This window comes from Squalius cephalus (genome assembly GCF_949319135.1).
Source record: "Squalius cephalus genome assembly, chromosome: 15".
Lineage (NCBI taxonomy): Eukaryota > Metazoa > Chordata > Actinopteri > Cypriniformes > Leuciscidae > Squalius > Squalius cephalus.
This window is the reverse complement of record NC_137136.1, coordinates 20945628-20970018: the sequence shown is the minus strand read 5'-3', so window position 1 is coordinate 20970018 and position 24391 is coordinate 20945628. Positions and strand designations below refer to the sequence as shown.

General features: G+C 38.1%; 1 protein-coding gene across 1 annotated transcript in view; it reads left to right on the top strand.

Moving 5' to 3' along the window:
* The window catches only part of itga10 (integrin, alpha 10), a 55162-nt gene that overhangs the window by 12452 nt on the left and 18319 nt on the right, over window positions 1–24391 (top strand). Inside the window, exons 3-9 of the mRNA XM_079895649.1 lie at window positions 7498–7609; window positions 7830–7939; window positions 8039–8127; window positions 11397–11511; window positions 11604–11731; window positions 14707–14855; window positions 19018–19168. Coding sequence (XP_079751775.1) covers window positions 7498–7609; window positions 7830–7939; window positions 8039–8127; window positions 11397–11511; window positions 11604–11731; window positions 14707–14855; window positions 19018–19168 — 854 coding nt within the window. The remainder of the gene's footprint in view (window positions 1–7497; window positions 7610–7829; window positions 7940–8038; window positions 8128–11396; window positions 11512–11603; window positions 11732–14706; window positions 14856–19017; window positions 19169–24391) is intronic.

Genomic DNA, 24391 nt, shown 5'->3' with positions numbered 1-24391 from the left:
AGAACCAAGGTCGACATCCTGAACTTCGCTGGCTCTTTCGCTGACAGGAATTGACTCCAAAACTGTTCTGTTGTTGGACATGAACTTGTGTAAACGCAATTTCCCTTTTGCACACACATTTCGAGCTTCCTGGATTAGTTTGATAGCTGCGTCCACATTTTCTACACTAATGAGCCCATCATCAACATAGAAATTCTTTTTGATGAAACTGGCTGCTGCAGGATACTCGCTTTCATTTTGACATGCAAGGTACTTCATTCCATAATTTGCGCAGCCAGGTGAGGATGCTGCCCCGAAAAGATGGACTTTCATGCGATACTCCTTTGGCTCTAAATTTGTATCGCCATTTTCCCACCACAGGAACCGCAAGTAATCTCTGTCTTCCTGGCTCACATGGAATCTGTGAAACATCCTTTCTACATCACAAATAACTGTGACTGGATGTTTGCGAAACCTGCAGAGTACCCCTGTAAGCCCATTAGTGAGATCAGGTCCAGTTAGCAAGTGATCATTTAAAGCGGTGCCATCATACTTGGCAGAGCAGTCGAACACAACTCTAATTTTCTCTGGCTTTCTAGGGTGGTACACCCCTTGGTGAGGAATATACCAGACGTTTCCTGCCTTGGGTTGATGTTCAGCTCTCTCCGCATCACCATCATTGAAGACACTTTCCATAAACTTAACATAATCACTCTTGAATTTGGGGTTTTTCTCAAATTTTCCTTTCAAACGTTTCAGCCGCACAAGAGCCAGCCGCTTATTTTCTGGTAATTGTGGGCGTGTCTTGAAGGGAAGTGGCATCTCCAGGTGTCCCTCTGTATTCTGATGAATTTTTTCGTTCAGTAATTGCATGAACTGTATATCGTCTTGCGATATGCTCTTTTCCTTTGGGTTTGTATCTTTAAAGTCTGATTCAAGGGCTCTGATGACAGCAACAGGAGTCAGTATTGGAAGTTCCTTAACAGATACACGATGACACAGACCAGTGACTTCTCTCGATTTTACAACCTGTGGTGAACTACCAACAATACTCCAACCCAGGTCAGTCCTGATGGCATACGGCTCATTATCACCACCTGTGATGACTTGTCGAGGTGCTAAAGCTCTTGAGCAGTCGTAACCAATCAGAAGTCCATCCTTACAATCCAACAGCTCTGGTATTTCCTGTGCTATTTTATTCAGATGTATCCACCTTCTTGCGGTTTCAGAGGTAGGAATGTGGGAATGTTCAAGTGGGATAAAATCTCTGGTATAGGACGGTGGCAAATTAATTAAGCCATGAGAGGAAAACCCTCTAACTCTGAGTCCACTAACTCTCACTTTGAACGACAGAATCCTTTCCCATCATTGTAGTAAGCTTTAACTTGACAGGCTCTGAAACTACCCCCATCCTCTCACACACTTCTTGGTCTACAAAGGTGTTGCTACTCTGGGTATCTTGTAGGGCATAAACTAAGGTCTCTCTTTCAGGATTGTCAATTGAAGAAATCCATACAGGCACTATCATTGATGTGCTCCCACCGTTACTACTGTCTACACAACAGGAAAGGGAAGATGTGTTTTCTTCTGTTTGCATAACATGAGGAAGTGCTGCAGAAGACGGACGGTCTTCATGAAGTGGTGTTGGATGATGTTTCTTGCATATACTACAAGTAGCTTTACTCTTGCAATCCTTTGAATTGTGCCCTTTCTTAAGACAGCCAAAGCACAGGTTATTGTCAAATATGAACTTTCTCTTGTCCTCCACAGACTTACTGGCAAACGTTTGACATTTGTGTATGGAGTGACTTTCCCCACAACACCTGCATGTGACTAGGTATGAACATAAAGGCGCTGCGCTTACTTTATTGGGTCTGTTTGGAACCACTGAGTTGCTTCTCTCAACACTGTATGTTTTCGGCACTGTACTTGGTTTGTCTGATGCTTTCACATTTGTGATGAATGCATTAGCCTTTGAGCGCTTAACTTCTCTAGATGGACGTTCTTCAGAAAGCTTCAAGGCGTGAAAGGATGTTACAGGGTTGCAGGCTATTTCTGCTTCTTGTGCCAGAAATTCAGCAAACTCCTTGAAATTAGGGTATTCCTCTGTTTGTCTCAACTGCATTGTAACATGGCGATTCCAACGAGACGTCACCCAATCAGGGAGTTTTTGTAGCATTTTTCGGTTCTCTTCACAGTCATTTAACACCTGAAGCCCTTTGATGTGTGGCATGGCACTGCTGCAGGCAGTCAGAAAGTCACTTAACTCTCTCAGTTTAACTGATTCTCTTGAACCAATCTTTGGCCAGTTATTCAGTTTTTCTCTAAAAGCTCGCTGAATTACAAATGAATGGCCGTACCGAGAATTCAAAGCTTCCCATGCTTGATCATAGGCTTTATCGTCCTTTCTATAGAAGCTTCCTTCCAATACAGATCGTGCCTCACCACTGACATATTTTTGTAGATAGAACAACTTATCAGCTGAATTTGTGCATCGCTGTTCTATCAATGCCTTGAAACTTGTTCTCCACTCTAAGAACTTAAGTGGGTCCCCTGAGAAAACTGAGGGCTCAGGTGCTGGAAGTCTGCTGAGAACCATTGTGTCATGTATGGCTTGTACTACTGAGGCTTCCCTATCAGAATGGGTTATTTGTTCCTCTTTAATTTCCTTAAAAGATACTGGAGGACAATTAGCTACCTCACTGCGTGCTATTCTACTTTTGTTATTAGATTCACCGGAGTCAGCTTCAGAGTATGCTTTGAGCTTTGCAGCTATTACTTGAAGATCACGCTCATTTTCCAATCTTTTAAGTTCTTGTCTTTGAGCAGCAATAGCCTCCTCCATCTTTATCTCTGCCTGCTTTGCAGCCAACTGTGCGGCAAACTCTGCTCTTTTTGCGGAGATGCTTTGCTGTTCTGATGAGCAGCTTGAACGGTGACTACGAATTGTAGACTTGGAGCTTGTAGCTGAAAATATTGACTTAGCATACTCTTTGTCAAGCACCATACGAATTCTTGCATCTTCTGCACTAGCATCAAATTCCTCCTGCCCCACTTCACTCATGCGTACTTTCATCAGCCCCATCAAATCTGTTGTTACTGCTGTACAGGAATCAATTTTTCTTCTAATCTCAGTTGAAGGTACTGATTGAGATCGTATAAGTTCATATGCATTTTTCACTTGAGTTTCCAGCCCTTCAACACTGTCCATCATGTCACCCAAGTCTTGGTCAGAGCACTCATCCTTAAGTTTAGTACGGGTAGTTCTTACTTGTTCTTTCCAGCTTTCATACAACTTGATGAATTTACTCTCCTTCTGAGAAACTTCTTGCTGCTTAAGCTCTTGCATTTTTGGAGTTAATTTTCTCTCTCGTGAAGATTTCCTGGGTTCATCTCTTCTTGAAGTGGAAGCAGTAGGTTTTGCTATTTGAAGTATTTTAGCATGAATATCAGCTATGAGTGACTCTAATCTTTCCCTTTCAGCATCATCAGTTTGAAATTTTAACTGTTCAGTTAAGCTAGTCAACTCTGCCTGAAGGGACTCAGTTTGTTCACTTGATTCATCATATTGTGATTTTTCTCCACAAACCGACATTGCAAAGGTTTTTAGCAAAGTACTTTAGTGTTACTTAACTACTACTCTCAGATCAAAAACCTTGTAACTATTCACCACTACATCAATTATAAGGCATACACCAATTAGGCTGTAAAATCAAACAATATATACAAATAATTTTCTTTACTTTTTTTTTTTTTTCTTCTCTTGATGTCCATAAAGATGTAAAAACAGCACAGTCTGACCTGCAGTTAATTGCAGAGCAGCACTCTTCTGCTTGTAACAGTGATGAATTAAACAAACACTGTTCTCTGAAGCCTGCAGAAAGGATACTCGCGAAGCTGTAGTCTACGCGATTAAATGTCGCCCTCTACTGGTCGGGTCGCGGTACTTCCCTGACGGTGATAACTGCGTGCATAGCGGCAAGCCTCGTCTCTGACGCCTTCTCTCTCCACGCGATAGTCCCGCGATCGTGCTTTCTCTTCGTATTCGACGTCTCTTCTATACGTGATGCGCCCGCGATCTCATTTCCTCTTCTCATCCAGCCGATGCCGTTCCACTCTTTAAGCTGTCGACTGTAATGGCGTCACGTTTTCACTATAGCTGCATTGGTCTGATGAAATAAAGGCCACGCTTCATACAGATGTCTTTGTAGTTTATTTTGTATCTCTCTCTTCAGTAAACACCGTAGACACCGTGAAAACGTGTGCGCCTCTCAAACCATGCAGATCACGCAATTCCTTCTCAGACTACATGTCGTTTCTCTGCATCCATATTCGCTCTGACCCAAAAAAGACGTAGACCCGCTCCAAACTGAACTGGGTCATGTGACACATCACGTTTTCTACGTAAATCTTAAAGAACCACTAACTTTAACCACCTCAAAGGGCATACATTATAAATATGGGGTTCTGAATAACGCAATTGTTTCAAATTGAATGAACTCAAATTGACATTAATTTATAACAAAAACATAAATACACATATCAACAAAAAACATGTCCTTTGACAGTTACAACAACAACTCCCACAATGCACCACATTGCACAGCTCCGCAAGCCACTCCCACTAATCCAGAAAGCGCATATCTGCCTATAAGAGAAATCACTCTTCCGTCTACAAGGCTAGCTACCACCAGAGCTTGAAATTCATTTCACATTCACACAAAATGTCTAGTTAGTTGGCGAACTCATTAGTGCATTACTCCTCGTTTGTATTTCTTTCGAAAAGGTGAATTATTGCATGGTACCTGGATGTTCAGTCAGAACATATGCGGTGCGAAACTAGGATAGTTCTCAACACAAACGTCCGTGTCCTCGTCTGATTCAGAGATTTCGTCCAGGAGAAATGGTCATCGTTGAAATTCTTTGCCGCAGACGGACTCTATCTCTGTGTTCGTAGTTGCATCTTACAGTCTATGAGTTGCATAGTGAGATCACCGGCGCCACCAGTCCGCCCTAACTCGAGCCAGTCCGGGCTCCTCGTCCGCGGCAGGCAGGTCTTCTGCCTCGGCTGCTCTTCGCTATAATGCGGCTTGTAAAGGTAGCCACAAACACCTGATTCAAGCATCAGACTTCCGAAATCCTCTTCTTCTATATCATATTGAGCACTCTCCTCCGCTATTGTCATTACTTTACATCTGTCTCCACAGCGCCTGTTAGCTTAGCTTCAAACAAGATGGAGGATATTGCTTTCAGTTTCAGTGAGTAAAGTCCCACCCACTGATCTGTAATAGGTCTGTAGCGTGAGCGGGTCCCGCCCCCTGGGAAAGATGAGGAACTAGTGCTTGTAGTCTCAACAGAAATCCCCCCCTCTTACACTTCCTCCTACAATGACGCAAAATGACGATTTTTGCGTCATTGTAGGAGGAAGTGTAAAAGGTAAATAACGGATTTCTCCCGTCTCAGGGGAAAATGAGAGAGTGTTGCACGACCATTCAATAGTATGACTGGGTTTCTAACAATGCAAAGCTTAATGCAAATGGGTGGAGTGTCCCTTTAAAATACTCCACAATTTCTGGTCATACAGAAAAGAATAATACATCATTCGCAACTACTTTTATTTGTGTAAACTCACAGTAACAAGAAAACAATGTGCTTTTGTAAAATAAAATAAAACAGGACGCGCTTTCATGGTCTCCGTGAACTGGAGCGCGTCTCATAAATGAACTGAAAAACAGCATATACTAGCCTCACAGACATTAGAAAAATACCTATATAAAGTTTGAAATGTCCACTTTTAAAGGCAGAATATGCAGTTTCCGTTTTTCTCGGAGTACTTGTATTTAACGTTACTGTCGTAAATACCACTCACGCAGAGCCGTCTCTGCGCTCTTCCGACCATGCTTTCTTAGTTTTCTTCGTCGACTCTGCCATGATTCACGTCTGAAATGCGTGCTAGTGTCCTCCATAGAGGCTGCTTCATATGTTGTTGATGTATGTGACATCGTGCCGTAAAGTAAGTCGTGATTCTCGCGAGATTTGGTGGGGCGCCACCTTTCAAACTTGCATTGCTGGTTTTGCCAGCGGTGTCCCCCCCTGCTTTGCTATCGGGATGATTCGCCCTACTATGAGTTTGTTTACCATCAAAATGATTTCAAACAAATTTGAATAGAAATAGAAATTTGAAGAAACGAAGTGGAAGAACTTCACAAAGCAGTCTAAACCCTTATAATTTTCAACATAACCACATCATTTTAGTAGAAACTATGGTTCCCTTACAAAAAATAAGTATACTTCAACTTAATTTTATTAGGTATACTTAAGTAAAGTTCAAGTATATTTTAAGTATACTTTATGTAGTAAGTATACTAATATCAATGTACTAGAAGTATACTTGCAAAGTGTACTGTTTCAATACTACTTGGGACTAAATTGGCCCACTTTTTAGTGTATAAAAGTATACTTTTAAGTATGCTTTAAGTGTAACGGTAGTAAACTTTGAGTACACAACTAGTTTTCTGCTTGTACTGCAACTATACTACAAGTGAACTTGTAGGTGTACTGATAGTTTACTAGTCAAATGTTTTAGTTTTTAAAGTACACTTTGAAGTATACTCTCATTAATCTACCAGCACTAATTTAGTATACTGCAAGTAAACTTGTAAGTTTTCTTTAAGTGAACATAACATCATACTTATAGTTTCCTATTTATATATTATTTTTGCACTTTACTGTAAGTATACTACTATGTTCCTATTTAGGGATACATTTTCATACTTTAAATATACCTTTAACTGTACCATTTTTAAAACATTTTATCCTAGCTTCATGCATCCTTTTTTATCAACACTTGAATGCGTCTTTAAAAAAAAAGGTTTTTTTTCATTAAAAAAAAAAAAAAAAAAAAAATCTTATTTTTGTCAAAGACTACATCTAGATCGGATTCAGAATGATGATCAAAACACAGATGGAGTAGATTGAGTCCATCAACACCCCCAAAGCTTTACAGTCATTAACCCTTTCTGGGTCGACATTTCATTCGGCAACGTTAGGCAGTTTTGAACTTAAATGCTGTTTAACGTTTGACAGTCGCATTATTTTACATTTGAATAGATTTAAAGTAAATTCCTACACTACCAGTGGACTAGCTCAAAAATTCAGATACTCAGAATTAGGAACATATCTGTTTTCTTAATAAATCTGTGTTTTCAATTAATATAAGTTTATTAGACAGTATGTATAACTATGTAAAAAAAAAGTATTTAATAAGCTAGTCAATCAAAAGAGTAAACACAACTACAAGCCAAGTATACTTAGCTTCATTAAACTTTTAAGTATTTCTCAATCAAAAGATTGAGTACAAGTATATGCTTAGACTTATCTGTCATGTACTTCTTTCTATGTAGTCCATCTATTTATCTAATGCATAATCTTTTAGTGAAGATGTCTATAATATTTACTACTATATAGCCTAATATACTATATGCTACTTGTAAGACTCAATCTCGCTCTCTCTTTTAGGGCTGTGTGAGTGTTTTAATATTGATGTGAAGAGGCCACGGATCTTCAGTGGGCCTGAAGATGCTCTGTTCGGCTTCTCTGTGCTACAGCACGATGACAATGGAGAAAAATCGTGAGTAATTTTTTCGTACTTTTTAGTTTTTAACTCACATTTAGAGGTTCTTGATGATAAATAAAGTACTAAGTTACATTATATTAAGATGTTATCAGGTGATTAGGACCTATAATATAACAAGCTTATGAATGCATAATGTTTTGCTGCTCTTTGATGGTCTCCTTGGTAAAGGTTATTTTGTAATTGTATTCTGAGTGACTCATTGTTTTATGAACAGAATTCTGGTTGGTGCTCCATGGGACGGACCACAAAATAACAGGAAGGGAGATATTTACAAGTGCATTGTGGGAGAAGAGATAAATTCCAATTGCTCAAAAGTTAACCTAGGTATTGGATTAACTCTTTGGCTATCAGAATTTACTTCAATAGCAGTGTTGTGCGTGGAGTACTAGTTTACAACATGTTTTTGTGTTATTCTGTATATAGGTGAAAATGCTTTTCAGAACGTGTCTCGAAATCTTAAAAACTCTCATTTGGGGATGACGCTGACCCCGGCTGCTTCAGATGGCTTCCTGGTGAGATTATATTTGAAACTCTTCAGATGGCATTTAAAGTCTAAAAAACATCTCATGTTTGAGCACTGACATCACAGCCATTTTTGGATTATTCAGACATGTTTATGTTTTTATATATATATGTGAGTGGGCATGAGTGTGTACATATTTGTGGTATGGTGTGTAGAATGAGTGGTTCTTCTGTAAATTCCCCTTCTCTGTCTAATTCAGCCACTACCATCTGCTATGACCACCAAACTTTGTGGATGTGACCACCTGCAAAACAGTGGCCACTATTTAAATGACACATTATAGAGTCAGTTTTGTCTCTAAATGGGTGTTCTTAAAGAGACAATTCACAGAAAATTTTTAATTCGGTCATAATTTACAAGCCCTTGTTTCATTCCAAACCATGTGACTTTTTTTTTTTCCTGTGGTGTGCAAATTTAGAAATTTAACTAAATGTACTCGGTTGCCCAGTTCCATTGCATGTCTATTCAACTTGTGTGCTATAATCCAGGTCTTCTGAACTCATATGATAGGATTGTGTGAGAAACAGAACAATGTATGTCAATATTCAGTGATAATCTTCCCCTCCATTATTTATTAAAGGAATAGTTCACCCAAAAAATGTAAATTCTGTCATCATTTACTCACCCTCATGTCATTCATCTTCGGAAGACACAAATGAAGATATTTCATATTTTTTTCAAAAATTTGAAAGTCCATGCAACCAAAACTTAAACAGAAAGTACAAAATAAGACATCGTACAAGTAATCCAAATGAATTGAGCAGTTTATTTCCAAGTCTTCTGCAGACACTAGTGCTTTATATGATGAACACATTCGATTAAATGGTTGAAAAGTGGTTTGATTAAACCACTTGATTCATATGGATTACCTTTACAATGTTTCTTTCTGTACTTTTTGATGCATGAAAGTTTTGTTGAATGGACTTTCAGTCTCAGGTTTCATAACATATATTTATAGTTATGTTTTTCAAAGTTGAACGAAATTCATATAGGTTTGGAATGACATGAGTGTGAGTGACACTTACAGATTTTTTTTATTTTTGGGTGAACTATCCCTTTAACTACTGCAGTTGAATCATTGTTTCAATGAGTTGAACAAGAGAATCACATTAATTCGTAAATGTATCATTCAGACCACTTTCATTGAAAAAAAGCCAGCAATGATTCATTCACAAACCCATCAATGTGCTTACGAGAAGTCAGATGTCAAGACTTCCAAAGAACAACTATGTAATATTTTATTTTTCTCTTATAAAGCTATCATATAACCTCAAGAAATCTTGAAATATAGTAGACAATTCTTATGGAAGTCCCAAGGTCCAAGTCTTGATTTGCATATAAAGTAAAGAAAGTCATACAGGTTTGGAACAATGTAGAATGATGGTTTCATTTTTGAGTGAACTATTCATTTAAAAGCTATAGGGTGGATGGATGGATGAATGGATTAGATAGATAGATAGATAGATAGATAGATAGATAGATAGATAGATAGATAGATAGATAGATAAAGAAACACATAAAACCAGCTAGAACCTCACCTGACCTAAAACCCGACCAGAACAGCTAGTTCTCAATATATTCATGGTTTCAGCCTCTAAAATTCTTTTACCCACACACACGCTTCCACATACACAAAGCTTTTTGTGTGGGGCAGAACGCAGTGAACCAGATCAGTCCAGTTCTGGAGCCGCTCCGCTGTGGCTTTGGTGGAATTGCTGGGTGGCTTTCGCCAGTAGTCAGACTTTTTATGAGAGCGAGCAAATGTTTTGGCGGGGAGAGTCTGGGTATGTGTGTTAAAACAAAAATATGTTTTTGTGTGTGTGTGTTTGTGTGACAGAGGGGTTAAACGGAGAGCAAGTGAGCACAGCTTTTGGGATGGAGTCACACATAGTTCACCATGGTGTATGCCAACTAAAACTAGCACTCACAGTGTGGATGTAATGAGCCCCCACATTGCACATTCAAATATCACTAACCAAATCATCTATTTGAATGTACCTGATTGAGGATTTGTGAGGCTGTGTTTGTTCCTTTGGTCAGTGCTATAACAGGATAAGAATGTGACTCAAGCCCTTTGTAATGACAGGCCGGGGAAAAGCCATAGCACCTCTCACCCTCATTGCCACTTCAATTCTGTCTCTCACACTCATTCTATCCTTTTTCCTTTCCCTTTCTCCATCCTCCCATCCTCCCATCCCTCTGTTACAGGCTTTCATAATAACAGGGTGGGGAATTGCAGAACCTTTATCCCCCCTTAACCACTTCTTCCAAACACGTCTTTCTTTATTCTCATTCTCCCTCTTTCAACTTTTGGTATGTTTTCTTTCTCTCCATTCTTTCCTTCACCAATCCTCACAATGGTTTTTCAGGCACATAAATGGTACGCTTTGAAGATGTACTATTTTTATGTGTTTTTTTGCCCTTCTCCCCCCAATTCCCACCAAGTACGTTTAAATTGCTTCATTGCAGGAGCAGCCGCCAACTCTGTTAAAGCATTTATGACAATAACCGACATTTATCAACAATTCTCTGTTCAGATTGTTACCTCTCTTCTCAGTCTCATTATTTCTCTCTGTCTAACCCAATTTAGTGATTATTTCCCAAAGGGAAGAACATTTACAAATTCTCATAGGCAGCAGTGAAATGAATTGAAGAGCAAATGCAGACTGTTGCTTATAAGTCTTCTGCTTTTTAGATGTTTCTCCAGAGAAGACCAAATAATTCAGACTCAAATAAAGAACCAAAGTTTCAAAAGGGATCTCAACAATACCTGAACTCTGGTCCGATCTAAATAATTTGAATATGAACCACATCCATTTTATAGCTCTATATTATATTATAATAATAATATGTGAAAGTTTTTTGAAAAAGATTAATTGATTTGAGACAGTATCTTATGCTTATCAAGGCTGTCCTTTCTTCTTTGCTTCTCTCCTTAATTCTGTTTCTCTCTCCTACGTGCAATACTACCTGGTTCACTTTAATTCAGTAGATTTTATTGGTCTGACCAGCACACAGCTCTTCACTCCATTTTAACAGAGGACATTTGTCAGAAAAAGGCCCAAATATCAGACTTTTACACAGAGAATTTAACGTGCAATACTAACAAAATCCCTCATTTGTGCACATATCAACATGTTCTGTGAGCTATTGTGCGTAAGTCTACAGTGTACCACGAGTGTTTAATATTTAGTATAAAGGTGGTACTACAGATGTTGGATGACTTGTTTAAAGATACTTTTTTCTGTGTTCTTTTAGGCCTGCGCTCCACTGTGGTCCCAGGAATGTGGTACATCTCTGTTCAGCACAGGAATCTGTGCGTCTGTCACCAACGACATGCAGCCCAAGGACATCATTGCACCCACTGCCCAGAGTGAGATAAACATCCTCTGTCCATCTGACCTGTTTGATTTAATGAAACAACCATATTTAACTGAACTTTTTTGTGTGTGTATTTTTTAACAGGATGCACCACTTACATGGACATAGTGATTGTTTTAGATGGTTCTAATAGTATCTATCCCTGGTCTGAGGTGCAGAATTTCCTTAGCAACATTCTCAGCAAATTCCACATAAGCCCTGAGCAAATGCAGGTATGTTTTTTTAACAAATGATGGAGTTCCTGTTTATTTACTATTTTCGTGTGTGTTTTGAGGAATTTTTTTGTGATGAAAATGCCTTAAAATATGTTCTTTCTAGATTTGACTTGCACAATGGTTCCTTTTTTTGAGGACGTTTTGAGCTTGGCCACTTTTGACCACTTGTAAAGGTAGTCGAAAAACACATTTGACCGGATAGCTTTCGTAGTGTAAATTGTAGTGGTCGAATGTGTTCGAACAGCTGCAAAAGGCCACCTACTGACCTAAAGCATAACATTACGGGAAGAGCGCTAGCCAGACGGGATTTAATGTTTTTTGGCTGAAGTTTTTTGTTTTGAAGATGAATGTTTTCTCATCATACCTGATTTCTAACATACACTCACGGCATTCGGTGTAGTCTTGCGGCTGTCAGAGCATAAACGAAAGCTGCTCCGGGCTCGTTCATATGTAAATTGCGCAAGCTTATTTTGTCCATTAGATTAAAAGATCTGAAAAAAAAAAAAAATACATTTACCCTCCATAGATCCTCCCCCTAGAAGAAATCAGGGCAGTTTACCAGGTGTAAACGGGAATGTGTCTCCCTTGTCTACTTGTGATCCGATCGACCAAAACGCATCTTAATACCAGGTGTAAACCGGGCCTTTAATTTAATCAAGTTCAGAAGAAGATCTGAGCTTGAGTTAACATCAGTTTTGATTGAGAAACTCATCTTAGTGTGACAGTTTGACACATTCTGCAATCAAAAAATGATTTCAAGATTATGTAGTCAAAAGAAAGGCTCCTATGTAAATAGCAGGGAATTTTAAATGCATATTTTCCAGGCCTAGAAAATATTTGACAGTTAGTAACATCTTCTGTAAAAAAAAAAATCTGTAATTAAAAATCTTCATTTCGCATTTGTCTTTACAAATGACTGGAAAAATCATTGAAATTCATTGGTCAGAACATGATATGCATAAGCATACAGCAAAGAGAGTTAACAAAACCTCTACTTTTAAACGATGTGCTTTTAGGTAACAGAGACCTGGCTGAGGTTTTGACAGATGTGTAGAACTGACTTTTAACCTTAAATCCTGTCAACGGCAGCTCTAACACAGATCTAGCTTTGATGCATTTATCCGGGATATGAGCGACTGTGAGTAACAGAACCGCAAGCCAGTCTGCATAGAGAACTGATCCCAAACAGAAAAAGGGGAAAATAGATGACAATGTTAATGTGAATAGACAGAAGTTGTGGTTTCTAGAGGAGAAAGACCGAAGGGACAAAATTAGAAATGTATGAATGTGTACTAGTGGCAGTGCGTGAAACCAGAAAGTAATAAAGAGAAGATGGACTGATGGATGCATGAATACTGTAGTTGGATGGAATGAGAGAGAGACGGATAGATAAATGTGTGTATCTATGTTCCTAGCTTGTATATTTTTTTTATGTGAGATATTTAAGGCGGTAGGCAGGCTGGGGGCAACACGAGGTAAAAGGAAATTCCTCTGGTTTGTGGCGCATATCTTGCTCCAGCAGATTTGGGCCTTCATGTTGGTGGGGCGGAGCGCATGGTGGAGATGCTCATCTACATCTCATTCTAGAGTTATCCACTCTGCACAAATTACTGCTGCTGTGTTACTTACAGCAAATTACCTCAAACATCGGCTAGTCTTTTTTTTAATAATTATTATTTTTTTTTTTACTTTTTAATAGCAGGGAGCCCATATTGATGATCTTTCTAAAATATAAAGGCAGATAAATACACTACTGTTCGAATGTTTGGGGTCAATAAGATTTTTTCTTTTTTTATTCAGTAAATGACAGTATGACAGTAAAGACATTTATAACGTTAAAAAAGGTTTCTATTTCAAATAAATGCTGTTCTTTTGAAGATTTTATTCATCAGAGAAACCTGAAAAAAATATTTCATGGTTTCCACAAAAATATTACACAACTGTTTTCAACATTGATAATAATAAGGAATATTTATTGAGCAGCAAATCAGCATATTAGAATGATTTCTGAAGGATCATGTGACACTGAAGACTCAAATTCAACTTTAGCATCACAGCAATAAATTGCATTTTAAAATATTAAAATAGAAACAGTTTAGAATATAACCAAAGTCATTTAAGACTAGTCATTTCACTCAGCAGCCATCTTTGAAACGCTTCTCAGGCATGCAAGTGCAGCTCCTATCTCTTTAAATGGGGAAACATCAAATTTTCCAAAATTGTTCGCCAAGCTTACGATTAAATTTCATATTTGAAATAACCAATGAAATCTGAAAACAACTGTCTCATAAATTGTGTTTCTACACGCTCGAACCATGACATGCACAGTGGAAGCACCTGTCTGACTGTTTCTATAGGAACTGGAGCTTCTAACGGCAGCTGCAGTGACGCAATGACTTTACCAATCGGCGATTGGCTCTTATTTAGAAGGCGGGGCTTATTCCGCCATTTTGAGCGTTGCACTTTTCCACACTCAAAACAATACGAGTGACGAGTCTTGTGTTATTCTATAGTCTTTGATATAACTCAAATGTATTGGTATAGTACTTTTAAAAATATCATTCGCTCTCAGAATTTTTTTTTACAAAAGCTGTCACTGGAACGGTACCCTTTAAAAAGTTTCTAAAATATACATTTGAGATACTAATATGCATGCTTTAGGTACAAAGGTTTATATTTTAAAAGGGTACCTTTTTCTGAGTATTTCAAAGCAGATTTACAGCTATATAAGTCTTTAGTACCAAGCATTTCCCAGGCGTTTCCCTGATCAGACAAATAGATAGCCCCGCCCACAGACTCCCACTATTGGTTGAAACAATGTTACTGTGTCAAGCTGGTCAGGATATTGAAACAAACACGTCAAACACAGAAACAGTCCATGTTTAAGCATATTAACTGAGATGGGAAAAATGTTAACATCAGAAATTACACTTATCAACTTTAACTTCACTGTTTGTGACTATGGTGTGTAGGTTGGTGTCCTGCAGTACGGGGAGATCTCAGTACATGAGTGGTCTCTCAGGGACTATCAGACAACACCGGATGTGGTTGAAGCCGCCAAGAACATCAGTCGTCAGGAGGGACGGGAGACCCGCACTGCGTACGCCATCCAAATGGCCTGGTATGGCGACCCACTGCTCATTCAAAACAAATGTAGCACAGCCCTCTCTCTCTCTCTCACTCCTTTTTGAAAGGTATCGCTTTATGTACATTCTGCCCTTTCCCTGATCCCCACCACATCTAGAGATAATGTAACGGGTGTAGCATAGTTGAGTCTGTCTGGTCAATAGTGCCTTTGTTTTTATGTTGATGCTTTTGAAGGTGCCTCCTCAAAACTGTAATTCCATTCTTTCCCCGGAGACTTGCATGCATGAGCAAAGATTTGTTTAAAGAGGCTCATATTCATTCTCTGTGTCCCATTCACACTCCTTCCATTCCTGTCATTTCTGCTTCTGTCATTCTTCTTTATTGGCATCCCAATGGCGAATCCCTGCAGCACACACATGCATGACACTAACCATTGCTGGCACTTGTTGACCACAAAAGCAAAAGCTCACAAAATGAAACTCGTCTCAAATTTTTCAATGACTGCTGGAGAGAAACACTACTGTCTGAAAATGAGATTTGAAAAATCTAGTCTAATTAAAGTCAAGCTATGCATTTTAATAGGACCATTTCATTGAAAACATAATATAACTTGCTTTTTCGAAAGAGAAAATAAATAGAGGAACCAAATGCAACACCACTTCTAAATCTACAACGTGAAACATACTGCACCACCTGTAGTTTGTAGTCTGATTCGGGAACAAACCACTCTTATGAGTTTGTTCTTTTTAGTGAATTGAAAACAAACAGCGTGACCAGTGTAGTCTGATTCCTGAAAGAATCTCTGTTTTGATACTGTTCTTTTTAGTGAATCAAAAATGAACAGTGCGACCAGTGTAGTCTGATTCCTGAATGAATCACTCTTATTAGATGGTTCTTTTTAGTGAATCGAAAATAAAAACCATGACCACTGATAAGAATGTAAATGTGTACCTTGAAATGCAATGTAAGTCGCTTTGGATAAAAGCCTCTGCCAAATGCATAAATGTAAATGTAATGAATCAAAAACACAGTTTGAACAGTATATTCTGATTTCCAAAACGAATGGCTCTTATAAAGTTGTCCCAAATAGAACACTGTAAAAAAAAGTTGCTGCCTTAAAATTTTAAGTATAATCAACTTGGATGTTTTAGTAATTTCAAATTAAATTACATTAAAGATAAATCTTGTATAATTGATTTAAAAAAAGTAAAAAATGACTTAACCTATTTTGATGAGTTAAAGCAGTGTAAAAACATGTCATAACTTATTGATCATATCATTTTTTACAGTGTATATTTATACTTAAGCTACAGTTAAAATATATGAATGTCTTAAAATGAATGAATTAAACCATATTTTACAGTAATATAGGACAAAAACACTATTCAAGCAAAATTTCGGGGTCTACAGTACTACAGCAACAGTAATAATAATAATAACAATAACAACATTAAACAATTATATTTAAAACAATAAAACAACATTTTATCTATTTTATTTCTCAAACAAATTACTTTTGTGAGCCGTTTCTTTTTAGTAAATCAAACACTCAGTTTACATGGCTTACAGTGTGTGGTTAGCAATGAAACTGAATAAAAAATGTTCAGGAAATGTTCTAGTCAAAAATCTCTGTCAGTGCTGAACACAATCCTTCATTTTGTCTTCTCCACAGAAGTTGAAGGGTTTCATAGACCTTTTTTTTTATTTATAGCAGGTCCTTCATCTCTTTTACTGTGTGAGGGATTGTTTATGTGTTTGTGGTGTGAGTCTTTGTTTCTACACAATTAAATACTCATTTAAGACTTTCCATTCTCTAGAAGGGACACAAGGGAAGGGTAGTTGAAGTGATAGCAGTAGTTGGGTGAGGTGAGGAAGGTTGTGATAACATTCAGGTTTGCTGATGCAGAGAGAGGAGAGAGCTGGCTCAGCAGAGCCGCAGGTGTGGTCACCATCCAGTAGACTTTGCCTTCGCCCGTGCAGCTGTTCAAACACATATGACCATGTTCAGACATTCACACACACACACACACACACACACACACACACACACACACACACACACATGAACGTGAGAGAATTCAAATATAGTAATTAATTCAAACACACAGTAAATTGAAAGAGAGTGTGAGTTAAAAACCACATAAGTCCAGATGTAGCACTCAATAAAAGCACAGCAGCCTTTAAATAACACCAGCCTCAGCAATTAACAGACTTATTTGCTCAAATCACTTTCTTTCTTTCTTTCTTTCTTTCTTTCTTTCTTTCTTTCTTTCTTTCTTTCTTTCTTTCTTTCTTTCTTTCTTGCTTTCTTTCTTGCTTTCTTTCTTTCTTGCTTTCTTTTTTGCTTTGAAAATAAAAATGTATGACAGTTTAAATTTGCATTAAATGCAATTAGTTTAACATTTTTTAACTTACTTAAGCAGGATTTAAGTACATATTATATTTCAATTTATAATTATTATCTTTGAAATATTGTTAAAGTGTTCTGACAATTGAATGTTACTGACAAGCATTTATGGTAAGCTAAAATCTACTTTAATGTCATTTCTATTGAAACCTGTACGTCATGTATTTAAATATTTTTGTAATAATGAAGTTGCAATTTAGTACATTTAAAATAAATGAACTTTAAATGTTATATTGAATAACACACTACAATAACACAATACTTTCATTTAATTTCATTGATTGAGTGCACATTCAATACAATTGAGCGCACATTTTCTTGCTTGTTTTCTTTCTAAATCCCTTTCTAAATCTGCATTCATAACTCATAAAATCCCAGTCTGAAACATCTGTTTAACAAATTTTTCTAATAATCGAGACTTGTTTCAAGATGTCTGTCCCTCACAACAACTTGTGTATAAATATTGTCATGAAACAAACATTTTTCTCTACCATTAAAACCTGCCATCTATTTTTCACATAACCACATCAAAACAGTCCCTTTCTCTTTTGTCAGATCTCCTTTTGTCTCTTTGTGTGGAAAATCAGAGAACCATTTTTCACATGATTTGGATACCATGTCATTCACAGATGATATTTTCAAAAATATTTGTTTTCACTCTTGTTTCCTTCTTTATTACAACTACCATTCCTCTCCTCTCCTCTCCTCTCCTCTCCTCTCCTCTCCTCTCCTCTCCTCTCCTCTCCTCTCCTCTCCTCTCCTCTCCTCTCCTCTCGTCTCGTCTCGTCTCGTCTCGTCTCGTCTCCTCTCCTCTCCTCTCCTCTCCTCTCCTCTCGTCTCGTCTCGTCTCGTCTCGTCTCGTCTCGTCTCCTCTCCTCTCCTCTCCTCTCCTCTCCTCTCCTCTCCTCTCCTCTCCTCTCCTCTCCTCTCCGTCTCCTCTCGTCTCCTCTCGTCTCCTCTCCTCTCGTCTCCTCTCCTCTCCTCTCCTCTCCTCTCCTCTCCTCTCCTCTCCTCCTCCACTGGATGTAATTAGGCGGAAGGCTGCTGGTTGTTTTTAAACTCTGCACTCTTGCGGGAAGCCACATAGTTATATTTAGCTAGAGTCTGGACGACCGCCTGAAAATCACTAAGTTGACTAACGCTGGCTGTGCCACGAAACTTACATCTTGAAAAATGCTGGTCACCCTCACACAAGCAGCACAGAAACCTGCATATTATATATGCTGCATGTTAGTTTGTGTTTGTGTGAATTTTAATAAGAAATATGGACAGTTTTCAGATAGATATACATCTTCAAATTGAAAGAATTATACAGGGGCCCCTAAAAAGTATTTGGAAACTTAAGCTGCACTTAAAATGTATATTTTGTTATACTGTATAACAAAATATTAAACCATACTACATTTATTTTACTTAAATATCGAACAAACAAACTATTCAAGCAACAATTTTGGGGCCACTGTACATAACACTAACTGAATTTTCAGCATGATTACTCCAGTCTTTAGTGTCACATGATCCTTCAGAAATCATTCTAATATGCTGATTTTCTGCTCAAGAAACATTTCTTATTATTATTGGTGATAAAAAGTTGTGCTGCTTATTTTTATTTTTTTTTATAAATAGAAAGTTAAAGAAAGCAGCGTTTATTTGAAATAATTTAATTTAGTTTAACGTTTCATCAATTTTATGTTTACTGTTTTGACCATTGCTGAAATTTCTTTAAAAACATGTTACTGACCCAAATGCTTGTGTTTAACTGTCCTATCTCTTTCTCACTCACGTCTAGCACGGAGGCCTTCAGTCCAGATAGAGGAGCCAGGGAAGGGGCCACTAAAGTGATGATAGTCGTGACAGATGGAGAGTCCCATGACGGGGAAGACCTTCCTGAGGCTCTGGCTGAATGTGAGAAACGTAACATCACCAGATATGCCATCGCTGTGAGTACAAATACACATTCATACCATAATTAAACCTGACCCCTGATGTAGGCTGGAAAAACCTACAACCCCTCCTAAAAAAAACAGCGAGCATCAGAGTCTATGCCTGAATATCAGATCTCCACTTAAACTGACCATAATTGGCACTGCTCTATTTTCAGTGTCTCTGCTCAGCTCCACCCGGTTCTCTCACTCTCTGTCTGTGCTTGAATGATAAAGCTGTCTTCCCTCATTCTTTAAACAATCATAACCACGTTATTTCTGCTCAGAAATAGACTTAAACGGGGTTCCTTACCATCAGAGGAATGAACCACACCCTAAATCCTCTCCACACTGACACCCTGCCCCTCTGGGCTGGTCAGTAGGCAGACTGCGCCCCTTTACTGCCACCCTAAACCACAATAGCACAAGAAAAAGACATAGCGAAGCTGCCTCCACCAGAGCCTGGGGTGTCAATGTAGCCAAAATGGCTTTCTCCCCTTTAGTAATCTATTTATCTATATCTTAAAGAACACAAATTCATCCTAGCAAACTCAAAGGGTGTATTTGTTCTCACAATTTTCTGCCTATATTCATGAGCTCATCATGAACTGTTAATTATGGACAGTGGGGTCTATTTTGCATTAGTTTCAAATTTATTACATAAACAATATAGTATCTGACTTCTTAGAGGGTCTTAGGGGACATTTAAAATGTACATTTTCTGAAGAAAATGTGAGTGGTGTTTGCCGTGGCAAAACTCGGCACTAGGCAGTTACTAGGGTCTTTTACGTGATTGCTAGAACGCTAGCTCTCAAGTCTGTGCAATATTCTGATCAGGGGCGGCGCTATGACAGATTGACAGCTTGCCTACCCTGTCAGATCCATGGAAATACAGTACATTATTTTTTAATAATACATTTTTTTTAACGATTAACATTATTTTAAATGTGATTTATTTTGTCATGCATTAGCACTCTATCCTAATATTACATAGGGCTGCCAATTCCCACACATTCACCGTGACTCATTTTCTCAAGCCAAACTTATATTTTCTCACGCAGTGAAAAAAACAAACATTGCGGAGCATAGAGAACACTGACAACACACCGACAAAAAAGACAGAGCAGGGCACTTTTGAAATTAAACGAACTCTCAGCTTTCAAATTATGTCAATTTTATTATACAAATAATGAATGTGGTTATTGCGCTATGTTTTAATGTGTTGTGACAGATCGCTGTAGCGTTTCAGTTCAAGTGGCATGTGAACCGATCATCTCGTCCTCTTTTACTTCTTGTTACAGGACCAAATAAACATGAATGAACATCAGAAGGTATTTTGAAAGATACAGTACAACTTACTGAAATGTATCATGTAATCGCCCAATCCGCTGTGGGAAGAAGTCAATAAAACAGCTTGTAAACTATATGTCAGATGCTACATAATACATATTCAGGCAGATAGCAAAGTTGAACCATCGTTTTAAAGAGGATATGGAATTGTGAGAAATCAGCCATATTACAAAGTGAAACATGGGTAAGTTTTTAGTCTGGCAAGCCATGGCATGTTTATGCAATATTTGCATAACGTGTACATAGGGACTGTACATAGGTCACATACAGTAAACGTACTGTATTCGCAATGGTAGGTTGTCGATACAGGACTCAGACATTGTGATTTCGCTTAGTAATATAGCGGTTGTCAGCACTCAGCTTTGATCTCGATCCTCTCCTGGTTTGTTTTTGTTTTCATTTTTCCACATGGCAGCTTCTGTTACGACTAGATGCTTAGAAACCAAAAACCAATAGCATGCCTCATATTCACATGCTTTGGACAGTCACGGAAACAACATGCGTGGTATAAACAGTAGTTTCAGCGTTTGAGGGGGGAAATGTCAAACGGTAACAGAAAACGTGACAATTGGAGTGAAAAAGAGACAGTTTCAAGAGGTAACATACGAATACCTAGGATTAATTGTTAATCCTGGTTAAATTATGAGCAATGTGAAACATGAATCAAAATAACCCACTAAGTGTGAAAATCACTTTTGTCTGGACACCCGGACACCCCTTTAGACTCAGGGCTGTTTGTGGATCTGACTCGGGACTCTGTGGCCCAAATGTTTGAGTTGATTAAGAAAGCACTGCTGATTTGAATTCCTCGCTCTCTGTTGCAGAACCTGACAGTGCTAAAGTCATAGGAGTTTATAGTGCCTCGCAGGGAGCGGTCTGACAATCTTTTTCTTGCAAATTAAGCCAATTGAATTATTCCTGCCCACTCACACTTTGAGAGGTCCATCCATCATCTACTGTCTGCGTCCGCCACTGGTTCTGGTGTTGAGATATGGCGTGTTCATGTTGCTATACGGTTGCTAGGGTGCTTTAAATGGTTGTTAGGGTGTGGCTACACAATTACCATAGTGATACAGATTAGTTTCCAACCAAAACAAAAACCCAACCCCTGTGTCTCTATGATGTTGTGGTACTGCTGTTCTGATATGCTTATTTATGCTGCCGTACAGTTGCTAAGGTGATGTAAATGGTTGCTAGGGTGTGGATAGACTGTTACCAGGGTGAAACTAATAGACTGGATGTCAGCCTGAATCAAAGGAGCCAATCTCTTGTCTTAATGATAATCTGGTGCTGTAAGTGGTTGCTAAGGCGTGACTATGAAGTTTAAATGTCACTATTTATTGCCTGCTTGCTAAACCGAGTCTAATGAGCCCACCATCAAGACGCTACAACATCCATGATGTCACAAAAATCTGTCCAATGTTAAGTCTAACATATTTTTCGCCCGATTCTTCGCCCGCTGTGCGCAGATCATACACCCGATCGTTTATAAACATCATAGCACACTTCTCAATAAGCCGCATGATTTGACACCTTGTTCATTGGTCTACGACAAGCAGTTACGTGCCAAAGTTTATACGGAAAAAAGAATAATAAGCAAATGAGATAGTAGTAGTGATGCTTCATTTCGCAAGCACCACTAATAACATCTACAACACCTATTTTATATAGAGCATATTCACATATTCACATTGACTCAACCAGAGTTAACTGCCTGTCTAACCAATTGAGGACGGGTTATTTTAAACTCGCAAACTTGAAAGCAGTCTTTATTTTAGCATTTCTGTTTGGTGTCACTAGTGGTGCAGAAATTAGACACTTTAAAATAGTCTGACAGTGAAACTTATGTTTAACAGATATTGGTTTCCTTTCATCAGGCTGTTCATAATTGCAGTCATATCTTGTAATGTCTGCAGGCAAACAAAATGTTTTTTTTTTTGTTTTTTTTTTACAATCAGAGATCAGTCCAACAGAACCTATTTTTCACAGGAGGAAAGCTGATAGTTTGGTCTAACTCATGGAGGATTCATGGAGAGCTCTTGCATATTTTAACTGTGGTATTTGTAATAAGACCATGGTAACCACATGTAAAACCATCCATTGCTCATCATTACCATGCATAGATGTGGCTAAAGTTTCTAAAATAAAAAAAATGACATTTGTTATTAAAAAAGAGTAGTTTAGACATTCAGAATGTATAAATACAAGTACCAATAAATGTTGTTCGGTGTTATTTTAGTATTATTTACTGTATATCATAATAGGCCTATCTATCAATATTTTTAATTAGCTTTTTTCATTCTCATTATGGTTTAAATTTGAGTAATTGTATTTGCTTTTGTCATTTCTTTTTTCTATTTTTTATTTTATTTTATTTAGCTTAATTATTTTATTTCAGTTAGTTGTCAACTTTCATTTCTATTTCATTTATTTTATTTCTACTTTATTTAAATTAACGGAAAGAAATTCTTAATAGTTTTAGTTAACAACACTGATTCTGTTATTCTTATAATGATCCTATTCTCTCATATTCCCTCATTTCCATATTAAATGATAAAAATAAAAAAAACAATCATATTAATTATATTTAGTAAGCCCTCTAATATTGTCCATTTGGCAGTGCAGGTAGTTAAGTTGTGCTGTTTTGCTTTTTGTTTTACCCATAAGCCACAGTCATTGACAGAAGATAATCAAAAAAGAATGGTGCAATTTGGATCGTTCTCCAGTACAAAATTTTATATAAACCCATTGGATATACAGTGCAGCAAAACCACTTGAAAGAGTCCAAATAATTAAAAACCATAATAAATGTCAGACTGTCTCAAAGTTTTCAATTTTAAATACCCCTGAACAATTCAACATTTCTACTGTACTCTTGCTCATTGGAACGGAGGAGAGCATGTAAACCTGCTCCTGAATGAGCCCATGTTTTCCTCTCTTACACAAACAGTGCCAGAATGGTGTCTGGATTTGCAGAGTCATCTGGGTAATATGTCTTTTTGCATCTCCTCAGGGGAACTGTGGAATATAATTATGACAGCTGGTTTTGATGCTCCGCCAGGCAATGCATAGCTTTCATGTTTTGATGTGTTTTATGTTCTCCCTTTCCCCTTTAGAACTATGGAACGGATGGAAAAGTAAAGCACTCGCGGGAGAGTAGAGAAACAACCTCACTGTATTGGTCGTGTGGCTCAGCCAGGATATGTTTTAGACATTACAGGATAGAGATGCTGGGAATGTGAGCATGGTGGGTGGGGAAGTGGGTGGAAGTTCAGAACAAGATACTAGGAATGTGCAACAATTACCTCGGCAAAATAAAGCAGATTAGTACTAAAATGCAATAAAAATTCTAGGTTTGATTGCTGAATGATTGCCTATTAACTCAAATACTGTAAACCAAGTACTAGTTGGGACTGGGAACATGCTTGGAAAGTTTTCACCAATTGCTGTCTGATTGTTTTTGAGAGCAGGAACGCACCCCAGCCTCAGATGAGACCCAAATAAAAATCCTCAGATCTCTGTCCAGGGTGCTGAGCCATCATCTCTTAATAGCATGAACACTCCTCACTTCCAAGGGGTCAAGGTTTGGCTGGGTAGCATGGACCAATTTGCCCTTGCTGGTAGATGCTGTAACTGCACCAATGTGTGGGCAAAAAGCGTCCTTCTCTTTTTTGGCCATTTAAATGTAGCTGTGTATTCTGACAAAATATTTTGTACGTTATTTTCTTTATTGGGATGGGTCAGTATAGAGAATTGACAGGAAGCAAAGTGGGAATGAGAAGGGGACAGGATCAGGAAAGGACCACAACTCAGGTCGGCTGAATAGCAACTGAGCTACATGTTATAGCGCTTTCCTTGAGGCTGTCGGCACCAACCAATAATAAAGTAAAT